The sequence below is a fragment of the Armigeres subalbatus genome, chromosome 2 (genome assembly GCF_024139115.2).
Source record: "Armigeres subalbatus isolate Guangzhou_Male chromosome 2, GZ_Asu_2, whole genome shotgun sequence".
Taxonomy (NCBI): Eukaryota; Metazoa; Arthropoda; class Insecta; order Diptera; family Culicidae; genus Armigeres; species Armigeres subalbatus.
This window is the reverse complement of record NC_085140.1, coordinates 25,199,425-25,227,240: the sequence shown is the minus strand read 5'-3', so window position 1 is coordinate 25,227,240 and position 27,816 is coordinate 25,199,425. Positions and strand designations below refer to the sequence as shown.

At 40.7% G+C, this 27,816-nt stretch overlaps 1 protein-coding gene across 4 annotated transcripts in view; it reads left to right on the top strand.

Annotated features, from left to right (window-relative positions):
• LOC134218282 (ras-related protein Rab-32) overlaps positions 1-27,816 on the top strand; it is a 54,282-nt gene that overhangs the window by 14,456 nt on the left and 12,010 nt on the right. The window contains exon 1 of one of the 4 annotated variants that reach the window (XM_062697213.1): positions 12,101-12,490. The exons of 2 other annotated variants lie outside the window; for them this stretch is intronic. In XM_062697213.1, the coding sequence (XP_062553197.1) occupies positions 12,266-12,490 (225 nt within the window). In that variant the 5' untranslated portion in view covers positions 12,101-12,265. Of the gene's footprint in view, positions 1-12,100; positions 12,491-25,001; positions 27,183-27,816 lie in introns of those variants that run through there. One more of the 4 variants, XM_062697212.1, reaches the window with a different exon arrangement.

The window sequence follows — 27,816 nt, the reverse complement described above, 5'->3', positions numbered from 1 at the left end:
TATATTGAAAAAATCTCATTAGAAAAGGTCAAAAAAGCGTTTTAGGGGAATAGATCTAATTTTTTTGATCTTTTGCATGCTTTTGCAATGATTAAAATGCGTTGCCCTTTATTTTTTGCCTTTCTCGTACAACAAAGTTGTACCGAAAGGCTAAAGGACTACTCCAAAATACAACTTTTGATAGAAGGCCCGAAGACCCATAGTGTTATATACCGGTCGACTCAGTTCGACGAATCTAGGTGATGTCTGTATGTGCGTATGTATGTGTGTGTGTATGTGTGTATGTGTACAAATTTTGTAGACACATTTTTTGGAACTTTGCATTACCCGATTTACTCGTAACAAGTTGCATTCGACGGGGAATGCGCTCCCATTGTTTGCTATTGAAAATCCCGATCGGACATTGCATTTTGGAATTATTGAAAAAAAAATTGAAAATCGAAAAAAAATTTTTTTTAAGAATGGTGGCAATGCATAGTAATTAATGCAAAAACATGCAAAATGAAAGAAAATATGCGATCTATTGCCCTAAAGTGCTTTTTCGACCTTTCTTATGTGATTTTTTCAATACATTTTACGATGCACGAGAAAGGCATCATCGCCGCTAGGTGGATTAATCAGGGTTTTTTTTTCCAAGAGGAGACTTTTGGAAAAAAAAAACAATGATTTTTCAATAATTCCGAAACGCAATATCCGATCAGGCCAATTTTCAATAGCAAACAATGGGACCGTATTCCCCGTCGAATGCAACTTGTTGCGAGTAAATTGGATAACGCTAAGTTCCAAAAAGTGTGTCTACAAAATTTGTTCACATACACACATACAGACATTATCTCAGTTCGTCGAGCTGAGTCGATCGGTATATAAGACTATGGCCTTCTATCAAAAGTTCTTTTTTGGAGGAATCATATAGCCTTATATGGGGCCCTCCTTAGCCGTGCGGTAAGACGCGCGACTACAAAGCAAGACCATGCTGAGGGTGGCTGGGTTCGATTCCCGGTGCCGGTCTTAGGCAGTTTTCGGATTAGAAATTGTCTCGACTTCCCTGGGCATAAATGTATCATCGTGTTAGCCTCATGATATACGAATGCAAAAATGGTAACCTGGCTTAGAAACCTCGCAGTTAATAACTGTGTGGAAGTGCTTGATGAACATTAAGCTGCGAGGCGGCTCTGTCCCAGTGTGGGGATGTAATGCCAATAAGAAGAAGAAGAAGATATAGCCTTTCGGAACAACTTTGGTGAGATGAAGTGAGAAGTAAAAGGAAGAAGTGAAAAGTGAGTAGTGAGACAAAAATAAGATGGAAGCAGGAGGAAGGAAAAAGGAAAATGGAATGAAGGAAAAAGAAAGAAATTAGAGGGAAGAAGAAGATAAATAAAAAGCAAGAAGAAAGCAGGAAGCAGAAAAAAGAGAAGGAAAATAATAAGGAAGAAGGGAGAATGAAAAAGGAATCAAGCCAAATAAAGAATGCAGATCGACGAAGGATGAAGAAAGAAGAAATAATAAAGAAGAAGGAAAATGGAAGAAAGAATAAGAAAAAAATCGAAGGAAAAAGGAAGAAATAATTCGTTGACGTCTGAGAGCAATTATAAAGTTTTATTAATATTAAGTTTAAGCAATTAAAGTTTTTCGCCCTCAGTGGACTCAGGCGAAGGTCGTGCATTTACCGTGCATGTTCTGTTTACAAAACGCGTCTGTTTTCTTGTTTTAATCAGAAATTTATTCATTCCAAAAATGCGATTGATGTTCCGTTGCAGGTTCGATCTTCATGATTCAGCTAAAAAAGGCCAGAAAATTCATACGGAAGATTTTGTTTGCGTGACGGACGGGGAACTCTCTCCGAAGGCGTTCATTTCAATGTTTTCGGTAGGAATCTGCTTACTCACAAAATGCAATAGCTGTCACGATGATGGAGACAAGCAATCCGGATCCAGATTGTAAAAAGAACGTTGAAGGTCATCAGAACATTGCCCGAATGCAATCGGGAATGTTTTGTTAACAAAATGCGGGAATTATCTTCATACTTTTGGATTACAACACGCGGAAATCCTGTAGATAATAATTTAAGAATATTCGGAGCGAAATCTTCTTTAAAAAAACTCAAAGGGGCAGCCCAATCGGGTTGTACGCAAAAGTGACGTGGGACTACGTAGCTATACGAAATGGATGGTATTTGTCATCATAGTTTGTAATTAATAATTAATTGCATATTATTCGGCGGTCGCGTGTACTCAGACGACTAATGACGGTGAAAGACCGACACTTGATTACAATTAATTGCATATTATTCGGCAACGCGGTGGAGGTTGGTACTCGGATTCTGATGGCTTTTCCGCAAACGTGACCTTTAAGTGGTCTTGTTGTGTAGGGGTTATCACGCCTATCTAGAGAGTAGGAGGTTGAGGGTTCGAGTCCCTCCAAGACACGTGGATTCTTTTTCGCAAATTTCATATCAATTTGTCCATTTCGAAACATATGCTGTGCATATGCACAGCCAAAATATTTAACAAAAAAATGGTTTTCGTACGGCCGAGTTGCCGAATAATATGCAATTAATTGTAATCAAGTGTCGGTCTTTTACCGTCATTAGTCGTCTGAGTACACGCGACCGCTTAAGTAAAAGGCAATCAAACTCATCAAACGACTTAGTGAATATTTGAAAAAATAAATGGTAACAATCCTGTCTCGAACATTTGACCTCTGGAACTAAAGGCTGGTACTCTACCCTTGCTCTACTCAGCAACTCTTGAAAAGCAGCAAAATTTTGACAATCATAATCTAGATGGAGATTTATTATTGACAAGAGCTTCAGTGTACGATATGAACTACATTGATACGATTCGGATGCCTTGTTGTTGTACGTACAAATGTGGCTTGAGTCGTATATGATAACAACTTATGATTTTCCTGATAATGTTCGTACATAACAACGATTGCGCATCCTTCCAAACGATTCAACCCACGTATAAACGATTCTGAAATGTCAACATCAGATCAGTAAAGTCTTTCACCGTGTTTACTTTCGAGCTGTGTTTACAGCTCAATTACATTTTAGTTGTTCGCAGATATTGAGCGATAATGGTTGGCAGCACAAAATTACACCGGCTATAATCGGAATTTTGGCAGATCGGATGGAGTAAAGTAAGTAATTTTGAAATTAATTTAATCGGTAAGGTTCAGTGCTCAACACGCAGAAGGTGGAAGCTGTATACGTACAACGCACATCGGTATATGATTTGCATGACAATATTTGTATACATAAACGATTTTTCCGATTTGATCCGATAAAACTGATATTGTTTATATAGGTTTATGACTTTCATAAACGCAATCGTAAATATTGCATACGCAGGTATCATATACAATATTATTCATATTTTAGCCATCTTTAGAAGCAGTCATATACGAATGAGAAAGAAAATAGCAATATATGCGATATAATTTATCATTACATATACGATATGTGGGTGGTTGCCGTAGATAGCTTCCACTGAGGTGGCGTCTTCATTGATTTTATACAAAACTCAACATTTTGTACAAAAGAAGGTTGATCCGACTATCCGAAATAATCTTTCTTCAAAGTGCAAAATTCAATTGTAAATAGCGAACTTGATAGTGCGTCGGAGGGAGATAATGCAGTTAATTTGAATGGATGGAATCACTAACAGTAACCAAGCTACCACGCCAAACTCGATGCCACCGAAACATTTTCGCAATTAACTCTTATTTTCCATAAAATATTAGTCCTGAGAAGAACCAATTTTCTTTTCCCAATGCGCCTTTCAAATAACTGCATTCAAACGCTTGTCGGCACCTTGCGGTGAAACTGTCCGACAGCCACTCGATGATTTTTCGCTAAGCCTTCATCATTTGGAATAAATTTTCAGAATGGCCTGCCACTGCTACGCCCACGCCTTCGTACTGCTGTGTCCGCTCCGCTGCATCAAATGTCCAACCACCCTTTGTGGCATCCCGATCAAAATGGGTCGCAGACAACGGACCGTTCGGAGAATGTTATTTGCCACTGGCTTGCAAACGGGAGGGAATGCATCAAAATTAAATAAATGATTTTTAAAAATTAGGTTCTACGTAAAACAAATCAAAACAAAACACGTTACATTTTTTAGCGAAGAGTCCTAGCTGGAAAACGCACCACAAGTGAAAAAAAAATTGTTTTGCACTCTATTTCCCAAGCAATTTCGTCAACAATCCAAAAAACCAAATATATAAGAAAGGCACAGCATTCAACACATGAGATTCAAAATAATTATTACCAATGGGAAAAAGTATATCTTTGTCGTCATTTGTCAACGAAATTATAACTGAAAATCCATCTTCCACTCGAAACTTGCGATCTGTTCGTGAAAAAATCGTTCTCAAATTGACATTTCTATTTTTATGGCTCAAATTCATTTGGGGGATTACTAGGCAGTAAGTATACCCACTACATGGGAAATAATAAGTAGAGCTCTTGTTAATAAACAGAAAAATGTATAATTTGTTGGTGGCAATAAAGTTGCCGCTGCCTTATAAATGGTTAAACCGCTCTTTGAAAGCAGCTTGCCACCGAAACAGTCTATTTTTGCAATTAAACCTTTCTGTTGAGAAAATGCTAGTCCTTAGAGAACCAATTTTCTTTCCCCAATGCGCCTTTCCAACAACTAATTGACACCACAATTTGTAATAAATGTAGTGTAATAAAAGCATCGCCCACTGGTGGCACGGAATCGCAACAGTGCTATTTTTGTAGTCATCCCTTTCTTCATATAAAACGCTGGTTCGTTGAGGTTGAAGATCTGCAGCAACACACCGAGGACCACCACCAATGGATTTTCGTTGAAAATGTTACCAGCGTTGTGTCCGCTCCGCTGCGATCGCTTTGATGCTTCTTCTCTGCGTGAAACGTTGTTCAAACTGAGGATTAGATCCAAACCCGCAAGTGATTGATTTTTGATGTCTGTGCTAGTGATGCATGTTTCTAAAGTTTTTTTCAATTATCGATAATAAATAGTTGAAAATCAGTATTTTCGATTGAATGCAAAGAAGCATTGACTAATCCTTGATCGAATGGCCCAAAAAAAATGAAAATCCATCGAGAAACGGCTGAGATATTAAAGTGTTTAAAGTCTATCATATTTTCGTGACGGTCCCCGATGTTCGCAATCGTAAAGTGTACACCAATATAGAAAAGACAGACGTAGTCCTACGTCAAAAGCGCTCCTTGTAAGAAGAACGTCTTTCAGACGATGTACGCCTAAGGATTTTTGAAGAGCGAAAATCCCGTAGAACGCTTTTTTTAAGTAGAAATCCATCTTGCTAGTCGGCGTCCTGTTACAATTGTCTAGTAGCCAGTAGTACCGTGGTACCAGACAAAGTAGGTCTTCGGGGTTAAAAACTGCTAGCCCCAGTTTCTCGCCGACATCCGTTGATCAAAGCTATCTGGCGAACCCCATTTGGTCTAACGGCGTTCTACGAGCGGTGCCCATTGTGCGCGTCCAAGTGTAGTGGTCGCAGTGCCGCGGCTGTTCCTGGAGGATTTTGCAACGGATGGCTTACGCGTTACCTCCGAAGAGGACTACCCGTCGTGTTAGTTTGTCCGGCTATAAACTGGTTAATGAACCAGTCCGGGAATAGTTCAACACACCAGGAACACGCGTAACCGACCACCCAAACAGCACGCGCAACATCTTTCAAATAGGTGTTTGTTCCTAATAAATTGCATTGAAGATACTGGCAATACATCGAGTCACATTAAAGCCACTTCCCAATTTCAGAAAAACACAATGTTTCATTTCCATTTAAGTGGCGTCGCAATATTCTACCCATCTGACTTCTTGGGTGGTTTAAAATTCGATGTGACTCAGACTCTCTCAATCACATCTGACTAACTAGGAACTACAATTTACAGAACCAAAAAAACATAGTTTATTTCGGTAGGACATTTTTATAATTCGCTTCAAATCATATCTCTGGGCCGGCCTACTTAGTCCCCTTCACTTCCATAGCTTGTGCTATTTTTTCTACTTCTAGCGCTTTTCGATATCACTTGTCTTGCATGCAACGACTTATTCTAATCGGCCATTTCAGCCACTGCGATGGACTCTCACTGGATTTTTCGACGGTTCGCCTATTCTTGCTGACTACAGCACACTCGGAACCGCGAACGGGTCCGGAAAAAAAAGGTTTCGAAAGACTTACGGTTCGGGCCGACTCAATCGGCCGGAGTTTGACTGGGGGTCGCCGGGTGGAGTGCAGTTGACGGTTGCTAGCAACTTGCTACTCCCTTCCACCTTCGTCAACGCGGGAAACCTTAAGTCCAGAGCGTGGCAAGGTTTGGCGATGGCGACGAGCAATGGTGATGGCGTGCAGGCGGTGGCTTTGTCACAGATAGGTCAATGACACAATTAGACTATACTAATGACACTCAATTCTTGGTCTGGTTACCTTCAACACACAAGACAGTCGCACAGCTCACAAAAAACTCTACCGCACAATTTACAACTAGGCTAGCCTATACGGGGAACACAGAAAAGATCAATTAGCCTGTCGAACACTTCACGTTTAAATTCACGAACCAATTACACCACGGAACAAACTAAAGGATCGCGCCCTTCTTTCACCACGGTCATGATCAAAGTGAACGAGTCGATTGCAAATAATCCTCAGATTAACGTTCTTTGGCAATGTGACCGGAAATTGAAGCGCGACGGATTACGTTGACCCTGATTGTAAGAGATAGATTGTAAACATCTCCTTCCCATTCGAAGCGGTTTGGTCTGCTACTCATATTCCCGATTGCAAGTCGAACCCTTTCTCATCGCTTGGATTTTATGTAACGGTGTCACGAATGGTGATCCGCTTCAAAGGGGCTTTATGCGTTTCAGGCGTAGCAACTAACCTCTTCACGCAACGTTCTATTTAAATTGCATGCAAGTCTGCACCAGCTACACGGTTCGTTTTATTTGGTATTCCATGTTGTGTTGTATCGAAATTTACGAATTTGAATCAAGTCTAGAATAATTATTAACATTTAGCAAAGAAATATATATACAGTTTTAGAAATTTATATTTACAAATTAATTTACAAAGAACTTCAAAAACAAATATTGACTACCGTTACACAAGACCGAGTTAAAACACACGGGTCTCGTCCCACTTTTGGCACTCGTGGTTTCCCCGTATTTCTAAAGATTCTTCCTCATCCAATCCGTCATCTCAGCTAATCGACTAAGCCATCACCATTTTACCCCATTGCCGTCCATTCCGCTAAATAAACAATCAAGGTGAAGAATTCACAACAAAGTTTTTATTTAGATTCCCTATCATTCGAAATCTTACCTCGCTTACACGCCCTAGGGCCCGGGAGAAAAGAGAGCTATCTCACCCATCCCAGAAGCTGCTTTTGGTCAGACCTGCATAGGCTGTTCTCTTCTAGAACTGCTCAAGAATTTCCGGGGTCATGACGATCCATTCTTTGCCTGAAAAGGGGCTTTAGAGTAGATGATTCCTTTGTTCGAAGTACCTTTCCGATTTTGTTAGATATTTAGCCTGGAAGCGTTTGAAAGAGCACCGTCATATTCAGCTCACTCGTTCCTATGTGGTCAATCATAGGCCTCTCTGCGCACGTGCATCTTACTCGATGGCGGACAGCCAACGAGTGTGGTGTCTACTTCGAAAACGACATCATCTTCGAGGTTCTCTGCTAAACTTCACTTTTGCTGATCTTTCTTCACTACATATCCACTCCACTGTAATCTGCCGTATTTTATCAGCCTTCCAATGCCTGTATTTGTGTACACTTGATAAAACCCGCGATTCATGCGACTACAACATTTTACACAGAGCAAGTATTGAACGTAGTATTTTCCGCTCGAGTGAGAGCTCGATAGTTTGTATATTTTAACGTTTATACTTCTGCCATACAGCACGATTGGGCGAATCAGCGACTTGAACAGAGCTTTTTTCATCCATGTTTGTTAGCTGCGAGACTTTAACTGACTACGAAAATCGTAGCAAGTCCTACTCGTAGCCGTCATACGTCTATTCACCTCGCGGCTAACGTCATTATCACATGAATTCATCGACAACCTAAAATCGCATTCTATCCATTCCACCTCTGGATCAACACCATTTAGACTGCCGTTCTCTGCCAGCCACCAGGTACTTAGTTTTGACAGAGTTTATGATAAGTCCTGTTTTTTCAGTCTAAAATATGATGTCCCACGAAATATTCTGACACTCGATTTGGACCCATCCAGTTCGCCCGAATCAGTCCAATAAGCTGTGTCGGAAAGACATGTTCTAGCATTATATGCCACAGACCGAATTCAAGAAAGTAGCTTGTAGACTGTATTTAGGAGTGTTATACCGCGATCAATAGAGTCTGTGCCCTTGTAGATAGCTCATCCAAGGCCATCAAGCATTTCTTCTTCCACCCAAATTATTTCAATCACTAGGTGGATTTTTTTCTCGTTCAGTCGGTCAATTCCCAACTTGTAGCAGCTCGGCCGGTATTCCATCTTTTCCATCAGAGGTCTTATTGTTCTTATTGTAGGGGAAGTGGGGGTAGCACGCCCATAGGGGTTAAAACGCGCCACCCCTGAATAAGGTTAAATATCCCCATTTTGATTATTTTCAATAGTCTATACGATAAAGCAATGAAAAATATTGCCATTGGATACATATATTTCATGATTTTTCTCTAGTTATACATGAAAAACTCGAAAAAACGATTTTTGCGTGTTTTGATGCAATTCCAGCTCGGTGGAATTTAGTCTTTCTGTCGCTGTTATACATTGATAAATTAATAATTGAGCCATGAGCCATGCTGCTTACTCGTGTTCTTTATGTTCCACACGAAATCGTCGTCAAAAATGGTTTTAAAACGATTTTATGGGCCTTCAAACTTCTGAGGTCGGTGTGGGCATTACGCCCATGCTCATTTCGTATGTCCGAAACAGCTGAAATATTCGGTTAATTGCCTTAATGTAGGCAATTAAAATGAAAATCAGTACGATAAGCACATGCGCGTTTTAACCCATCCACTGGCGCATCTCACCCGCATGGTTTCAAAATCATTTTTTTCGGGTGCTTTTTAAAAATCAAATTTCTGTGCAATAAAATGGACAAATAGATATCTGTTATCGGTAGTCAGTCGCAGATATGCTGTTCTTCAGTATGCGCTGATGAAAACTGGCTGAAATGGTGGTTTTCATTGATAAAAATGGCATTTTCCTTAACGTGGGCGTCCTACCCCCAGTTCCCCTATTGCTATCGGACAGATTTTTTTACTTTATTGAACGTGGCGAGGGTGATTCCACTGCTTGTCTATAGACGAATGTATCATCTGGTTCTGTTTATGCTCTTCGCGTGGGAAGTGAGTATTATTGGATGATGATGATGATGATACTACCATCTATTGTAGCAAGGCACCTGCCGATAGCACTGGCCATATCTGACAAACGATTTGATCATGATTATATTATTGTTTGTATTTCATCAAACTCCTGTACTGCCGCTAACCGCAAGTCGAGCACATCTGTATATGGACACCCATATACAGATGTGCTCGACTTGCGGTTAGCGGCAGTGTATGAAGGCCAAAAATGGGTGGGGTGGTTCCATAAGCAGATACATTTATGCGAATCCACGGGATGAATAGAGAATCTCCTTCCAGAAGAAAGTTCGTACATACTATAATATAATCTAGCCCTCGATTCCCAGATTGACCCAATAGAGGGGGAGAAGAGCCCGCCCTTTATCCACGAGATGTTAACAATAGGAAGTTGGCGATTCCACTCTTTCTATCCAATCGGCTTCAATCGGGTGCCCTGATGGTTGTTTTAATGTTATATATGTAATCATATAGTTTGAATATGATTTTGTATATATATATATAATGGAATTCTCTCACCAAGTTTCAATTTGAGTTTGACCTTTCTTCAACACCAGCTAGTTTCAGGTTTATACAGTTTTCAGAGGTGCAGAACCAACAGTTCGTCAAAAAATGTCCTGACTTAAATCGGGGAATACGCTTTGTTCTGGTTCAAAGATCGCGAAAATAGACTTCCTGATTTCTGGAAAGATGAAATAGAAAGACGGATGGCAGTATCATACATCATGACATGAGCGTTTTTATTGAAAACAAATAATACATATGAAGTTTTAAGGTTAAAAGACTATTATTCTTCCATTTACTTCCACTATTAATAGTGGAAGTAAATGGAAGAATAATAGTCTTTTAACCTTGTAGCATTTCCCCTAAGACGCTCTAAAATAATTAATCAATTAATCAACATAGGAAGTAATGAAACAATGTGAATTCTACAAACATAGTGAAAATATAAAACATCAAACTTCCATGAGCCATAATTTGATAGGGTTATTTATTCACGAGAATATCACGATCAGAATTAGAAATTGCTGTTTAACTTTGAAATCATTGTGCTCAAAAATAAAGAGTTCGTGCAATGGTTCTGAAGTATGTATATACATATATGATGAAAGCTATCTAGCAATATTGAAATCATTGACAAATCAATCTTATGTGTCTTTTACTATTTGTATAGAAGTCAAGTTTTAGAATATTTAAAGTTGAAAAAATCGAGTTTATAACATTGCAATTTCGCCGAGACTGTTCTCATAATAACAAACAGTTTGGTTTTATCGCTGAATATAGTGGCACAATAAAATTTAATATTTTATAACTGACACTCTTGTTGCAATGTAGTATGACTTTTAGAAGAAGTGACATAATGCGAATAGATAGGTTATATCTATAAAATTAAACGTGGTTCAACTAAGGATACTTGTTCAATGAAACAGAATAATAGAATGGTAATATGTATATACTGATTCAATAGAAATAATGAAGACGCGAAATTACTCATGCGGACCTACAGAAAAATTTTGCGCTCCAATTTACTTACTTATTTACTTATTTTACTTATTTCGTCAAATCGCCCATTCCGCGTTCCATACATACCAGATTCAGCAAAATTATATATTTCGTTTTGCTCGACAGTCCAACTACCTGTCAAATGCCATTTCACCACGTGCATCTTGGCTTTCCTGTATCTTCCTCCGCTCAACCGTGCACCCTGTCAGCTGATTGCTCGCCCTTCTCTGCAACTGGATCGTATCATATGTCGCCTATAGCACGATTCTTCAGTACCCCTTTTTCTCAGCAACACACGGTTTCCCTTCAATACCTAAACGAAATCACCGACGCATGGTCTATCCAGTTTGTCAGAGGGATTACATGTTTGAACGGCAACATATTCGGCGAATCCTTATTCATGGCCATAATTTTTTTTACAAATGGAAGTACTTGAGCCAAAGACAATCCAAATTGAAAAATATTTGAACAGAAAAAATGACGGACAGATATTTTTTCATGACCGTTTCACTTCATGACCTACTTCGTATTGAGTATTATTGGATGATGGTTACAAAATACATTGGAGTGTTTTATCCACCACTATGAAGGCGGATTCTTGTTCGTTGGTGGTGCCAAAGCCTTTTGGTAGAAGGTAGCCACTCAATGCTGGCTTTTCCACAATTTGTGTACCATTTTGCAACCAGCTGTGCGACTTGCACTTCGATATTCTAAACATCCAATCATCTTGTATGGGGAATATCTTTTCATATGTGATTTATTTGACCTCCTGTTTCACCGGAGGGTAGTAACATTTTGGTTTTATGTTGGTTTTATAACAATCTTCAAGAGTAAAGTCTTCAAGAGTCTTCAAGAGCGATATTAAACTTAAAATGTTACTTGGGAGGTCTTCTTAGAGCTCCACCCAACACCAGCACTAGGCTACTTGTTCAGAACGACACAAAGTCGCTTCAGCAGGTACAACTTAATATACTACGAAATTCACTTTAACTTTTTGAAATCTTTTCTCTGAACCAATTAGTCATATAAACACATAATCTTATGCGATTCGTGAGAGAACATCCCTTAGAAAGTAGTTTCTATAATCTATTGCAATACCCTTCCCATAGTGTAAATGTTACATACTGATGGCAGACGAGTCGCGCTGAATGCTCTCGGGCGCATTATTTATTACGAACGGAGCTCAGAGCATGGGGCCGGGAGCAGATTGCAGTTGGAACGTGTGGAACTTCCTCGCGGTATAATTCAATCTCGTTCTTTTTTTTCTGAGTGATCAAACAATACGAAATTAAGATTGCCACCGTGTACGGGGGATGACATTGTAGCTGGACTTATCTGCCGTCAGAAGACTATTCGGCTCGGGTAGCGATGGTCTCCAGAGTCATCACGGTGGTATCTTCGTTGGCCTCTCGAACTAGTGGTGCTGGAAGTGATCTGGAACTGGAACCCGGATCGGTGAAAGGTGTTGATATAAGTGGTGCTAATCGTAGGCGGTCGTCAATTCTAAGAGGTTGGATCAAACGTGGTGCGGAGAGTCGTAACAGTGCAACACACCAGCGACATTATCAGCAGCAGGGAAGAACTATGACTAAGGTACGGTAGTGCAAACAAACAAATGTGTTTTTTATAATGTTATAAAGTGGAAAGACGGTTGATTGTACCTTTCTCGTGTATAAAGAAAGGGAATTATAAAGGCTTATCCAAAGTATGTTTGATACTAAAGTGGAACTCTGAAGGAACATGAAGAATCCTTTGAAAAAACTTGCATTGGAAAACTCCAAAAATCGGGAAAAATAGGAAGGGATGAACTCCTCGAGTCATTGGAGTTAATCGTCTAGACGTATGACCGTGCCATGCCCTATCATATATCTCGCTTAATTTTCAAAGTGATTTGAGTAATATTTTTATAAATTAATTTGAAGATTGCCATCAACAGACCAATACGAAAGCTTTTGTTTGCAGTACTCAACAATGAAAAAATGTTACTTAGGTCCTTTGAAAAGTTAAGCGAGATATAATAGATTCTTTTCCTAGTGAAGCAATTTCTTTTTGAAATCACGTAAAATTCTGCACCAATCCGTCGAGTGTCTTATGTGTTGTTCGTGCTCAAATGCTTGACTTGTTGCTGTTGATTGTTTTTTTAACTGATCAGAACCCCGATTGACATCAAGTACACAATCAAAACAAATTTCAAAGACATAAGATACCAGAAAATAATAAACCAGCATTGAACAATGCTGTTGATTTTAAGGGCAAGCACTACTTTTAGAATGTGTCCAACAAAAGAAATCTGTATTCTGATGGTGAATCAAAGCTTAAAATTTTAGTAATACCTCTCGATAAAGATCAAATGTTGAAAGTTTGAACGAATTTGGGACAATCTTAGGTGGTCATCACCATATCCAATCAAAAATACACGAACGAAATGCAGAAGAGTACCAACCGAGACGTAAATGGGAACGGTTCCATTGAAACGATGACCAGTGAATGAACATTTTAGCGGCAGTTGTTTTATTTTCTACTTTCATAGCTTAACCTTTGGGTTCCGGTGTCACATGCAAAAGCTGCCATAAACGAGAGATTGTTTTTCAAATTCTCTCAAATGAATGAAAAACGAAACAAATTGGGTACAACGAGGTGATAAGCGGTTTAAAAAAACGTTGTGCTGTTCCTTGAACTGACCGACGACGACGCGACGATGCAAGTCGTTTTCGTCTGTATGCTTGGAGGGCTGTCAACTTTCCTTCAGAATGATGAGTGAAAGCAAACCGCTGAAGACTGTGAAGTTTTGGAAGTTATTAGTTATAAATGGATGGGATATTGAGCATACAAATGGACGGGCGGTCTCCGGTTTTCTTCGAAACACAACTTTCTTGGCACTTTCTTTGGCTTCCTTTTCGGGCTCGATAAGTGGACTTATCCAGGGTGCAATGCAAATGAAATGAGCATTTTCGCTTGGCTTGTTGTCCTTTTTATCGATACCTGCTTCGAAACGCACGACTGAGCTCCCAAGTCGACCAGTGCTGCTACTTGAATGTAAATAAGTGGCATGCAAGCGTTGAAGAATGTGAATGACGACAGGCTTCGAGAGTGTAATGAAAAACCAATCCAATGCACGTACTAAAGGATATCGAATTTCCCGCGTCTGACCTTTCAGATGTTACACGGTATAAAGTAAAAGGGATCGCTGGTAATGTACATCTGTAATATGCCATTAATAAATAAATCAATATGAATATTGTTGGACTCGCCAGTGTTGTTGATCTTTGTGGTGTGGGAACATGATCAGCTTCACGACAAACCAAACTGAAAGGGTTTCAACTGGAATGGGAGCAACTCAGTTCTGATTGGTTTTGTGGGTTGATGATTGCATAAGCTTCTCTAGACGGTTGGGATTCAAGCGTTACACACTGTAGTCGCGATGACGGCTTGGTAGATTGTCACCACTCTCGTCGCCAGAGGATATTCGATATTGCTTTTGCACTTGACTGCATTTGCCAATGCTGGCACCAATCAAGTGAAAAGCGGCTTCATTTCAGGTAATTAAATTATCGATCCGATTGCTGCTACGCTGTACTAAGAATAAACCATGATGACTCCATAGTTGGAATTGATTGTGCTACAAAATAATCATCCAAGTAGAAAACAACTATTTGGATAATCTTAATCAAACCCAAAATTCTTACCCTAGAGTTGTAGGAAATTATTACGAAACAGTAGATTCGAAAATTATTAGTTACAGATTTTGATTGTGAAGATTTTGTAACAAATGCATATTTTGAGAAAAAGCGGGTTTGCCTTCATGAAAATTTAGTAAAGAAAAACAGGAGAAAAATAGTTCTAAATCTCCTGCTTCTACTTTCAGCTTTTTGCCTTTCTCGTAAACTAAGTAGGTATACGTAAAGGCTATATGTTCGCACCAAAAATGAACTTTTTATAGGAGGCCCGGAGACCCATAGTGTTATATACCGATCGACTCAGTTCGACAAATAGAGGTGATGTCTGTGTGTGTGTATGTGTGTGTATGTCTGTGGACAAATAAATCTCACTCATTTTTACCGATTTGCTCGCAACAAGTTGCATTTGACGCAGAATCCTATCTATCTTATTGTTTTCTATTGAAAATTGGGCGGATCGGACTATGGGATTATGGGCTCAGAAGTTATGGCCAAAATCCTTTTTTTTCATACCAAAAGTGCATAGAAATTATTCACTCGAAAAAACGAGAAAGTCACCATCACCGCTAGGTGGACTAATCTGTTTTTTTTTTTTCTAATTTTTGAGTGCACGTTTAAACAATCACCGAAAATCAGTAAAAATATTTACCGAACAGTTCTGGTGTTGAGATTTCGGAAAAATTTTATCGAATTCGGCGATTTATTTTAAGTGTGATATCTTTGACTTTGACACAACTTTGTAAAAAAATATTTGGTCGCCTACCAAGGCAAGTTCTTATTGATTACATTCTCATCTAGCCAACTATCCATTTCCCGTGGCGCTCACGGAAGTACAGATGTTTCTTCGGTCTTTTGTAACTATAAGTGTCGAACAAATTTTCCTCTTCTATTCACAAATTGACTGCGAGAACGTGGCCCACGCCCCACATCGATGTTGGATTTGAATTAGTGAAACTCCGAAGGTTGTACGTACAGTGAGAATGGTTTTCTAATCCCAAGAAGGCTATTCAAATGGTGGGCTGTGAATATTTGTTGGCTCACGGCAAATCACGACGAGCAAGTGTTCACGAAGTGTATAGTCAATCAAGTTAAGCTAAGCTGAGCTAAGTAAGGCCATCGAGTAAGGGTGAGTAAAAACAGAAGTAAACATTATCCGCACACCATAAAAATATCTATTTTTATCTATCTAGTACACTAAATGTCTGTAAAAGTTATGTGTTGGTCCCAAAAATTTGACAAGAGATTCTGATAGTCGTAGAGTTATCTTCTACACAACTCGACGAATTTTGACAATATATGCGTTGATATTCTGTCACGCCGCTGATCTGTAATTCGTCAAGCTGATTTGAATAACTAAAATACTATCTATTAAGAATTTCCACCGAAAATTCCACTGATTTTCCAAGGGAAGCTCTTCCTGATTTTCTTGGGGAATTTTTGTAAAGTTCCATATGAAAATACTACAATTTATAAGTCTTACCCCACAGATTGGTCCCAGAGTATTTTTTGGATTCCATTTAAATCGCTTTCCGTCGAATAACTGGACACTTCGGAGGTAGAGTCTGAATAGGTCGTGTGATTGCTCAAATTTTATGATTTTGCTAAATGAAGATGAAAATAAAGTGTCTTCGTTACCAAAACCACTTCGAATCATTCCGGCCATATTGGCTAGGATCCGGAGGGCTTATGGGGTGGGCAATTCCTTAGTTGGGTCCAAATAAGTCCACCTGTATTAGACGAGTTTAGTACAATTCCATTTAACTCCACCGCGTTGTGATTTTTACTGATCCGTATTCCAACCTCAAATGTAAGGCAGTCTTCAGTATCTCGTACTTGTGAAGTATCGGTGAAGATTACAACGTGGTGGAATTGAATGAAATAGGTAGTACTAGTACTCAACTCGTCACATGATAGGTGAAGACGTTCCACTAAAAACTTAATATTTTTTCCCCTAAATGCAACGCCTCAAGCTTCTTGATTTTATAGCATTTTAATGCTATAATGTTAAAAATTAAAATGTTGCTTGGGAGTCCCTCGGGTTCTTGTTAATATAACAAGATTGATCCGACGTGGCCTTCGAATCGTGAATACCCCGTTTTTATCTTAAAAGATGACGATTTGAAGGCCACGTCGGATCAATCTTAGAAGATGAAAACGGGGTATTCACGATTTGAAGGCCACGTCGGATCAATATTGTCATATTGACAAGAACCCGAAAGATTCCCAAGCAACATTTTATTTTTTAACATTTGGCTGAATCCCGTTGGCCGACTACATAGTTGACATAAAATTCATCAGATTATGAGAACCCAAGTAGCACACGCAAAAGGCATTGGAAAAACATCAAAGCACGAAAAAGTTGCTTCAAGATGTCAAAAACGTTTGAATAGTGATCAATGTTTCATTAACATTGCATTGCAGTACACTTTTGGCATTTGGAAACAAGCAACCAAAAAATACTGCAGTGCATGTTGCATACACGAAACAAAATCATAAAGTTGCATATTTTTTTACCATGTGACATCAATGCGTCTTTCAAAATTGAATTGTTTATTTAAATTAAGGTACAGATAAGTTGAATGTATCTTCATGTTTGATTTAACAGCGTACATCGTTTTGACAACTCACAATGTATTCCGGTGATGGTGCAAACGCGGGCTAGGGAGAGCGCCTCCTGGATGGCGTGTAGCTGCTTGTCGAAGTCTTCGGATAACACCGGATGCCGCTAGTAGTCGCAGTTCTCATCCACGCATCGTTGAAACCGATCCCAGTCGGCTTGGTGATAATTATACCGGGTTAGCTTGTACCGATTCACCGAAGTTCCAACTTTAGCCATCACCGGATAGTGGTTCGAGCTGAGCTCCTGGAAGACGACCGGTTGGGAAACTTGATCGTTCATGTTGGAGATGAAGATGTCGAGCGTTGCTTGGACCCCCGGACCATGTCAACCGGGTAGGGCTGTCAGGGCTCAGGATGGTGTAGTGGCACTCAACATCGCCGTTGGACGGTTTGAGACGATTGGTGCTTTGCGTTCAGGTCTCGGGCGATGATGAACTGCCCCTGCCGCCGAGTGAGCTTGACTATATTCCTTCGTAGTTCGGCCGACGACGTGCGATCGCACGCCACGATGAAGTTGACTAAATATCGGAGCCAGCTGCTCCGGGGTGTAGAGCGGAGCGGATCATGCGTTCATGAACCAGTTTCGCGTGCCATGGCCGAAGCGAAGCAGTTCATGCACTGCGTCACGTTACGATGCGCGGGCTCGTACTTTGTCCACTCGACAACGGTGCTGTTGATGGCCTTGATTTGCTTGTGGTAGTACCGTGCTCCAGGTGCACCAGGAAAAGCTGATCACGGTAGGTCCGGGAAGTGTCATGCCGGCGGATTTTGTATATGCTGATTGGCTTCCGATAACTTTCCTGCAGAACTTTCTTCAGCTCTTTTTCGTCCACGTCGTCGAGGGTCACGCAGCACTTCTTTGAGAAGCTAGCTGCCGGGGACGTCGTGTGTGTAAAACTGGAACCGTTTCGCATTCAGGTACTACCTTGTCGAAGTGAGACCTTCCTTCTGTCATTATTTTCACACCTTCGACGAACAGTCTAAAGGTGTACTTCAAGCTCTGGGCGATCAGTTTCCGGAGGTCGGGGCGAAGGTCCGACGGGTCCTCTTTGACGAAAATCGGCGGGCACTTCCCATTCCGCTCTGATGATTAATCGTGGAACAGAGACTGTTGCTTCTTCCTGCCTTTCGTGGTGCCCAGCGGATCTCCGGCGTGAGCATCATTGAGCGAGGAGTACCTGTACAGTTCTTTTAGGGGCCCCATACACGTTCCGACATGTTGTACAACTTTGACTCCGCCCCTTGGAAATTTGGTTCGGTCGGAGTAAAGTCGGACCGTCTGTGGGCAAGTTGTACTGTCGTATAACTTGCCCACAGACGGTCCGACTTTACTCCGACCGAGTCAAATTTCCTGGGGGTGGAGTCAAAGTTGTACAACATGTCGGAACGTGTGTGGGGCTAATAAAGTTCGTCGGATGAAATCAAAACCGCTTGATTTTGCTCAGACTTCGGGCGGGCGGAGTCAAATGTTGTACAACCAAGTTGCATTGTGTGTAGTGTTGTTGCTTTTGTCTCTTCTGGTTTCCAAACATTTCACCGTAGAGCGCCGGAATTTTTTTAGAATTATTTGTTGTCGAACCTTGAGTACGGATCATTTTGGCCACCGGGTGGTCCCCAGGAAGATCCGGAATATCCGTAAAAATAGTCTTTATGAACAATTCGTAATTTCATCGTGGAACGCCAGAATTTTTTTAAATCATATCTTCTCGAACCCTGAGTGTGGAATTGTTGTAGTGAACCATACTCGGACCATTGTGGTCACCAATTTGGCTGCAGGAAGATCAGGAACACGCTTGAAAATGATCAATTCTTTACTTTCATCGTTTAGCGCCGATATTTTTTAGAATCATTTGTCGTCGAACCCTGATTATGGAATAGGACCACACATGGACCAATGTAGCCACCAGGTGGATCCATGGAAGATCCGGAACATTCGCAAAAGTGGTCGATTCGTAAAATTATTGGCCCCTCCTAGAGAAGTTGAGGGGGAAACGCAATGCGGCAACGGAACGGAAACGGCAAGCGGTTTGTCGACAGTTAATACTAAAAAATCCGCATAATTGCCGCTGTTGCAAAACACAATGCATGCGGATTTGCCGATCAGCTTTCATTTGACGTTAGGAGATTTTAATTATTTCTAGACAGGATTTAATTCAATTTCAATAATATTAAAATAAACTTTTAATTAAGTAGTAGTATTAAATAGGAATGACTGCTTTATATATAGCAGAACAGTAGGGATTATGTTAGTTCATGTCATGAATCGTCAAGTTCGTCCAGGAATTCCTCCGCAAGCTATCCGTTAGGTTGTACATTATTCCGGTGAAAGACACAAATAAGAGGAGTTTTTCTAGATTCAGTCGGAAGTTACTCCATGAATTATTTTGGAATTTCCTCGGTAAGTTGCTCTAAAAATTCCTCCAGAAGTTCTTCCTAGCATTCCTCTGCAGGTTTCTCCAGGAAGTCCTCAAGAATTTCCTCCTGGATTCCTGCGGAAATTCCTCCCGAAGTTCCTCCTGGAATTCCTCCGGAAGTTCTTCCTGAAATTCCACCTAAAGTTCCTCCAGGAATTACTGCGCAAGTTCCTCCAAGAATTCCTCGGTGAAATGTCCAGGCGGAATTCCTGGAGGAACTTCCGGAGGAATTCCTGAAGAAACTCTCGGAGAAATAACTGGAGGAACTTCCGGGGGATTTACTGAAGGAACTTTAGTGATGAACTTCTAACAGTGAAAAAATCACTCTAATAAAGAATTAAAAAAAAACTGAAGGAACTTCCAGAGGAATTCAGGCAGGAACTTCCCGAGAAATTCAGGGAATTCCTGGAGGATTTTCCTGAGGAATTCCTGGAAGAAATTTTGGAGGAACTTTTGAAGGAACTCCTAGAGGATGCTCTGGATGAATTCCTGGAGGAAATCCCGGTGGAATTCGTAGAGGAACTTTAGTAAGAAATCAGGGAGAAACTCCCGGAATTATTTTTAGAAGAACATTCGGAGGAAATCCTGGAGAAACTTTCGGAGGTGTTCTTGGAGGAATTTCCGAAATAATTCTCGGGGGAGCTTCTGAAGGAATTCCTGGAGGAATTTTGGAAGGAATTCCTAGAGGAATATCCGATGGGATTCCTGGAGGAACTTCCGATGTAGTTCCTGAAAGAACTTCCGAAAGAATTCCTGGAAGAACTTCCTAAGGAGTTCCTGGAGAAATTTCCGAAGGAATTCCCGGAAGATCTTCCGCAGAAAATCCTAGAGGAACTTCCAAAGGAATTTCTGGAGGAACTTCCGAAAGAATTCCTGGAGAACAATAAATAATTCTAAAAAAAAATCCGCCACTCTACGATAAAATTTTCGAATTGACCATTTTTACCGATGTTCCGGATCTTGGTTCCTGTGGTTCCTTGGAACAATGGTTCCTATGTTGTCAAAACATTCGATAATGGTAGGTTTAAAAAAATACCGTCGCTTAACGATGAAGTTTTGCATTGCCACAATGGTTGTGTGTGGTCAAAACATCAATGCCATACTCAGGGTTCAATAACAATAAGTTTAGAAAAAAATCACGCCGCTCTACGATAAAATTTACGAATTTTACGGATGTTCCGAATCTTTCAGGGGACCACCCGGTGGCCACAATGATCCATCCATTTATGTCGTCGATTGTCGAAAACTCCCTTGGGAAACAACGAAACCATCAGCGCAAGCACAAAGTTACTAGGGAAATGATTTTTGCTGATATTATTTCTCGTTGTTGTTCTGGTTGGAACAACTGTTCGTCAACCGCTTGTAGAGACTGAAATGGGCGGACTTACTTGGGGCGGAGTCCAAGTTGTACAACATGTCGGAGCGTGTGTGGGGCCCCTTATACATGTCATTGAATGCAATCTGTATCCTGATTGGTCGGCCAATCAGCGTGTGTCATGTTCCCAAGTCGACATTGCTGTCGGTGCTCTCGCCTTGGGTATCTTCTTCTTTGTCCTTGCTGGTGGCGTCAACTTCATAACGGAACCTTCCGCTAACAGAACTTAGCAGGCCATCATGCAAGCTATTAATTGTTGTTTGGATGAGGAGTGCGTGTTCATTTTCAAAACATTGTTGTTAGTAGAAAGGGGGCAGAAACACCAGACGATCCGGCTTTACTCCGATCGAACCAAATTTTCTGGGGGCGGAGTCAAAGTTGTACAACATGTTGAAGTGTGTATAGGACCCCTAACGCTCAGTTCTATTTTCTGCAGATTTGAACCACGAATGAATCACGAGATTCAAATATGTTTCAATTGTTTTAGTGTATGAATGAGTAATTTTATCTACGGATCAATCAAATTTGCAATTACGATGCCTTTCTTGGCAGCAACATAATGATTTCATTTAATTGAACATTTGAAAAACATGAATGGAACACTGCTGGGGAAACCTGCGAGTTTATTCTATTTTGCTCCAGATTCACTTTAGGCGCGAACATTCTCCCCCGGGCGGAAAGAACTGCGGGTATCTACAGAATGGGGACCTGAATTGGATGTCCTCCTGGAAGAACTCCCAAAACAGTACAACGGAATTTGCAAAAAAAAATCGCTTGGTTCAATTTTTGAGGGCCAATAGGCATGAAAGGGGCAATCGACATTTCTAGGAAGAGCAGAAAAACGCTCATCCATTTGTTTCTGAATCGATTGCGTACCTACCTCTAAGCCTCGCTTTCACTAAGCCAGGTATAAGCGTTTTCATAGACCGCTCATTGAAGGAGCTTGCACGCGGACGCTTCGCTTCTTCTCTTGGAACTACTTTTATCGCCCCTCTCCGGCAGCCATACTGGTGCAACCTAACTGGTCTTTGATACACCCAGAAGAATTTTTGCAGATTGCCTAAAAACACGAAAATCTTTTACCTGTAATTGCGTTCACTTTTCAGTATTTAATAGGACGTCTGAGCGGCATAGGCACTCGGAAACACCATCAAGTATCAATTTGGTTTATAGGAGAACGGTTCGCCACTTCGTCTCATAGCTCCATCAAAAACAAAGCAATAGAAAGGAATTTGGTTTGTTTATTATTTTTGTGATTTTTTTCAGCAGTGAGCACCAAGGTGAGCGAGCACGCATGTTGACAAAAAGAAGCGACGAATTTGGTGTCGTATTTCTTTGTTTAGCGATGAGATGGATATATGTACAGTGAGATGGAGATCGGAACATTTCCCCTACTTGATTCTTGTCTACTTTGGTTGACTTCTAAAAAGCGGCCGAAAATGGGTGCGATGCACCTGATGGAAACAAAATCGATGGCATCTCTTCGCATTCTTGTTGCTGTTGTTCGGAAAGTCACAGTTCAAGCAAGGATGTTATCGATCATTTAGTAATCTGCCTTCGATCATTTAGTAGTTTGTCAATAACTCATTGCAGAGGCTAATTTTCAAAATGTGTTGTATGGTGGACTTCTAGTGCAAAGGTTTATCTACAACTCTGCCTAACAGTTCGTTGTTTGAATTTCACTAATAACGGAGCTATAGCTCTAGTAGCAGTAACTTAGACTAAATGATTGCATATTTTGTTATCATTTAGTATAAGTATAGCAACTAGCACCGTAACTTTTTTTTTTTTTTTTTGTTTCTTTATTAAGGAGACTTTCAGCCCGAGGCTGGCTCGTCTCCGATCTAGCACCGTAACTCCTTTAATAGTGGAATTCGAACATCGACCTGTTGAAGAGAGATGTAGAAAAACCTTCGCACAAAAAGTCCATCATACAATACATTTTGAATGAGCTATTGGCAAACTACTAAATGATCGACGCAGATTACTAAATGATCGATAACATCCTTGAGTTCAAGGCACCGAACATTTATTTTATTTAAAATGTTTTTCATACGGATCATATTTTTTGTTTATTTTTTATTAAATATTTTGAAACTAATAAACTTGAGAGAAAGCACTTAGCAAATAATTTGCTTAATTCCAGTAGAAGCATAAGTACTAGAATGCTAGTGGCGCTGTAGTCATTTAAATTATTTTGCCAAATTTTGCTTCAACAAGCTTCAATTGACCATAATTTATGCATCATGTTGTAGGTAGTGCATGTTTGATTTCATCACCAACATCGGTTTGACACTTGTGAATTTTTTAATCAACTTTAATTCCAGGATGTCAAACCTAACACAACTCAACAGATCACGGCGGTTACTACGATGTGTTAGTCTGAATGCTCTTATTTGTGTCTGATACGCAAATATACTGGCATTCAGATCAGGAATTGGAAAATCAAATTCGCAAAAAAACGAAGGTGATTAACACTCACACGCGATCGTACTTTCAAATGAGCGGGGATCTGCCAAGCCGCATCAAGCGGATTCGAAGCGCTACTTGCAGTAGCTTATAGAAAATGATTGAAATTTTGATATTATTTAGTATATTGAAAGATAATTGGGTTCTAATTCTGAATTGTTTACCCACTCAACTTTGATTTATGCATCTCAGCAGAATCAGCACCACTTTTAACTCTGCAAAATTAGAAACAAAAAAAATCCTGCTAAAATGACGTTCGTTCGTTGATTCTCAACAAGAATTTTTTAAATTGATGAACTTATTATATAATAAAAATTCACAAAAATAAAGAATAAAAAAAAATGATTTTATTTAAGTACTGAAACGTATTAAGTATTTCAAGCAACGTTCTATGGGACAAAGTTGTAGGAAAAACATCGCGCTAATTATCTACGATACAATGCATTTTGAAATTCAGCCTCTGAAAGAGACAGATCGAAACATTCGAAACCATCCTTGACGTGCTTCTCGCTGTGGCCCAGCTGCTCCGCATACGATGGAGCCGCGTGGTGCCTAAACTGATCGTCATATTACTCTTCATGCTTCAGTTCAAATAATGAATTTAATCCATTATTGACAATGTGTAAAGGCATACTTGCAACAGCTTCTCTGACCTGTTTCCAGTGCTACGCATGATTGCATTTTATTTTGCTGTCTCTGATGAGACTGAATTACATACCTGCGATGTGAAATGAAAATCAATCTTTGCCGTACAAATAAAGTAAGCAAACAATGTCACAAACTGCCTTTAGAGCTTAAACTGCATAAGTGTCACTGCCTGGAAACAACAACAATTCTAGCTGAATGCGTTTCAGTACCATCATAATTATCAATTTTCAAAAACCGCGATTGTGACTTGTGAGTTTCGACCATTAACTCATCTATTCAAAACCCAAATCTCTTTGATGTAAATACTTGAGGCATGCGAGATTTTCTAATCTCGTTTCGGTTATCACAGTAGCTCTCATATTTAGCTTTTATTCGCTATTTTTGTAAGATTTAATTCCGCCTTGCTTATTCGCTTACTCAATAAAATTCTGCGACCGCTGCGACAACAAGTCGGCTTAAGTTTTCGATTCTTCTCGGTCCTTGTTGATGCTGATAGCCTTTCTCGTCGGGATCGGCATTCTGTGGCATTCAAAAACATTTGCCCCAGTCTTCTTGACCAGCTTCATTGATTTTAATCACTTCAAACGGGGTGGAACATTCTTGACCATTTGAGCACAGGAACAGGACACTAATTAGTTTTGGTTGGATTTGTCAAGTGCGTAGACTTGAGCTGTAAATCGTGTGGATGCTAACCATTAGCTACAGTGGAACACCTTGACTGCATATTAAACGAGTGCGTATCGTTGGCAGACTTGCATGGAAGGGAGAAGTTGTCGGTTTTTGGTAATTCGATACCCAGAACACAGTGCATGAAGAGCAGAGGTGCACGAGAAGAACACTCCTCCTCGGACAGGTTGTTAGGTTCTGTGCAAAAATAAGCTAATAACATATCGTTCGAGGGTCTAGAAGTTCGGTCGAGCGGTAGTGTTCCGCTGTTGTCGGTGTGTGATTTTTTTATGTAACCTACGGCAAATTTTGAAACGGGGAGACGTCGTCGTCGTTGGCTGTTAATCGAATTAAGTTCCAGCAGTGAGCCTTGCGGTGTGCGTCGTTCCGTTGTTCTTTGTTCTTCGTAACAAAAACATTTCCGATTGTGACTTAGTTCATTTTAGAGTTCAGAGCAGTTTGGATATTCAGTGGTTGTTTAGTGGCTAAGTAGGCTCTGGAAAATAAATCCCCAGGCCGGCGCGATGAATCGGGAAGATCCAGAGGACAGTCCCGTCGAAATGACAGTGGAAACGATTTCTCCGACTGCGTCTGATATTGGTTCCATGTCGGACTCGCCGGCGCACAGACCGGATAAAAAGAAGAAAAAGCGTGGATTGTCATTCAAAAAGATTAAAAGTAATGCTCAAAAGCTCATGCCAAGTAGAAAAAAGGAAGACAAATCTGAAGAAACCCCTTCTCAGTTGGAAGAAACAGATTCACAGTCTTCGTCACCTCCTACGCCTATGCTCAAAGAACTTGTGTCTACTGAGAGCCTACCAGCGATCAAGGAAGAGCATCCCGTCTTACAAACAACAAGGTCAATTGATGAAATCTTAGGAGACAGAAGAGCCAAAAAAGCGCGCAAACCAAATCGCGCGGCAACTTTTGTTAAGAAAATTGCAGGTCGCAAAAGCAAAGTGGCTCCAAACCCAAAGAATGCGTCATCATTCGAAGATGACCACTCTGCTTCGACGACGGAGACTCCGCTGAGTATCAAAAGACGTACTCCGGAAGGAGCCAATCTCAGCGTGTCCGAAAACAGCTTGTACGAAGGTGACAAGCCCGCTGGCAGTTTCAAAATAGAACAACTCGACAGTGAGCCCAAAGTGGTGGGTACCAATTTATCGAAAAGTACCGAAACAAAAATCACATTGACCGGTGGTAAAACAGAAAGCTCGACCAGTGCGGGCGAAGGAAGTTCTAAGGCTTCTTCCGGTATTCAGTTACCAGCGTCGGCTTCGGCTGGTGCCGAGTCACCTTCATCGGCTTCGTCATCATCGACGAGCGGCATTGATAAAGCGAACCTCGTCTCAGTCGCAAGTGTTGGTGAATCGAAGACAGTCGCACCCGGTACCGCAGCCGCCTCGGTCGGTTCTAATAAACCAATTAGTGTCACTCGTCCATCAAAAGTGATCACCACCGCCATCGAGGACAACGTCGCCATTTCTTCCGATAACAAAATTACCATAAGCTCTCTTCTCAGTGGAGACTACATCGCCGAAATTAACAAATTGTCAATCGATAAAATAAGCACCGTTGCCAATAGTGATCAAGCACCGCCCACTTCGCGCGAAAAATTCTTCAAGTCAAATCCTTTCGTGGCAACTGCCTCCATCGACAAGCGAGGCTCACTTTCTCGAGAAGAAACGGACAACGCGGTTGAAACCCTCGAAGTGAATGACAACGTGCTGAAATCTCTCGTCGCGCCAAAATTGTCTTCGGAATCAACCGCCGAAAAACTGAAAAATATTTTTATGAAGAAGGACAATCAGAAAAAGACTTCCGCTGCCACCCCTTCGTCGGAACCATCTTCCTCCACGGAAACTCCCGTTCTAACCACCGTTCGCACCCAGGAAGCCGCCAAACCGTACCAAATCGGAAATAACATAAAAAATCCAAATCTTTCCGGTTTCAAAGAATCCGCGTCCGAAGATCCGAAATCATCGACCGCAATTAGCGACGGTGACGGCGGCGGTGATGCAATAGTTTTCAAAGTCGGTAGCCAAGTTCGCCCGGATCGTACGTCCAGCGCCTCCAAGTCGGCAAAAGCAACCCTGCTGACACCGATCGTTGACAGTGCAATCCCATCCGGTAGCTTCAATCAGTCGAGATCGCTCGACGAGTACGGATCGCTCGAGGCCGAACGAAGGGGATCGACGTCGTTCGACGAGAGTCCGCTCAGTGAGAATTCGCGCCGAAGGATTGCATACGTGGCGCAACCGACGTTGTTCACACCGGAAGAGGAGGAACTGGTCAGTGGGCGGCCGTCGCTGCTGTCTAGCATTGCTGCGGGGAGTTCGCTGGACTCGGAAGACTATCTGGAGAGCAAAATGTCGCCGCATGGGGATTTACTGCTGGACAAGAGTGACAATCTGGTGAGTGGTTGGGTTTTGCTAAAGTGGGATACTTATACGAATTCATATGTTGGTGGTTTGATGTGATAACGAATGGTTTTTTTACGAATATGGAAGAAGCGTGTTTAGAAGTGACTTCAATCAAAAAACGGCATCCTGTTGATAGTAGTATTATGATGTTCAAGGCAAATTACCAATTTAAAAGAAATCTTTGATAACAAGAGCGATGAAAGTGGTTAAATAGAAGTGAACTCAAATTAGCCAATAAACTGATTAAATTGGGTGAAAATGTAAAAATAGAATGAATGGCTTTGGCAAAGGTTCTAATAAGTCGCTATTGTGGACAAATTGTGTTTCAACTTTTATCACGACTTTCGAATGCACATGTATTTAGTAAAAAAACGTTGCATACGCAATTTTGTGAATATCGTAATTATATACACAGGATTTTGTTTTTACACGATTTTCTTTCGCTCGTATTTTTGATCGTGTGACTTCAATTTGCCACCAAACTCTTCGCAACATGTTTAAAAAAATCCAAAATAAATCAAAGCAAAATCACATGATAATTAATATACGTGAAACATTTAGGATGAGTGGAAAATTGAGAAAATGTAAATCGCGTAAAAACAAAATCCAGTGTATTATATTCCAC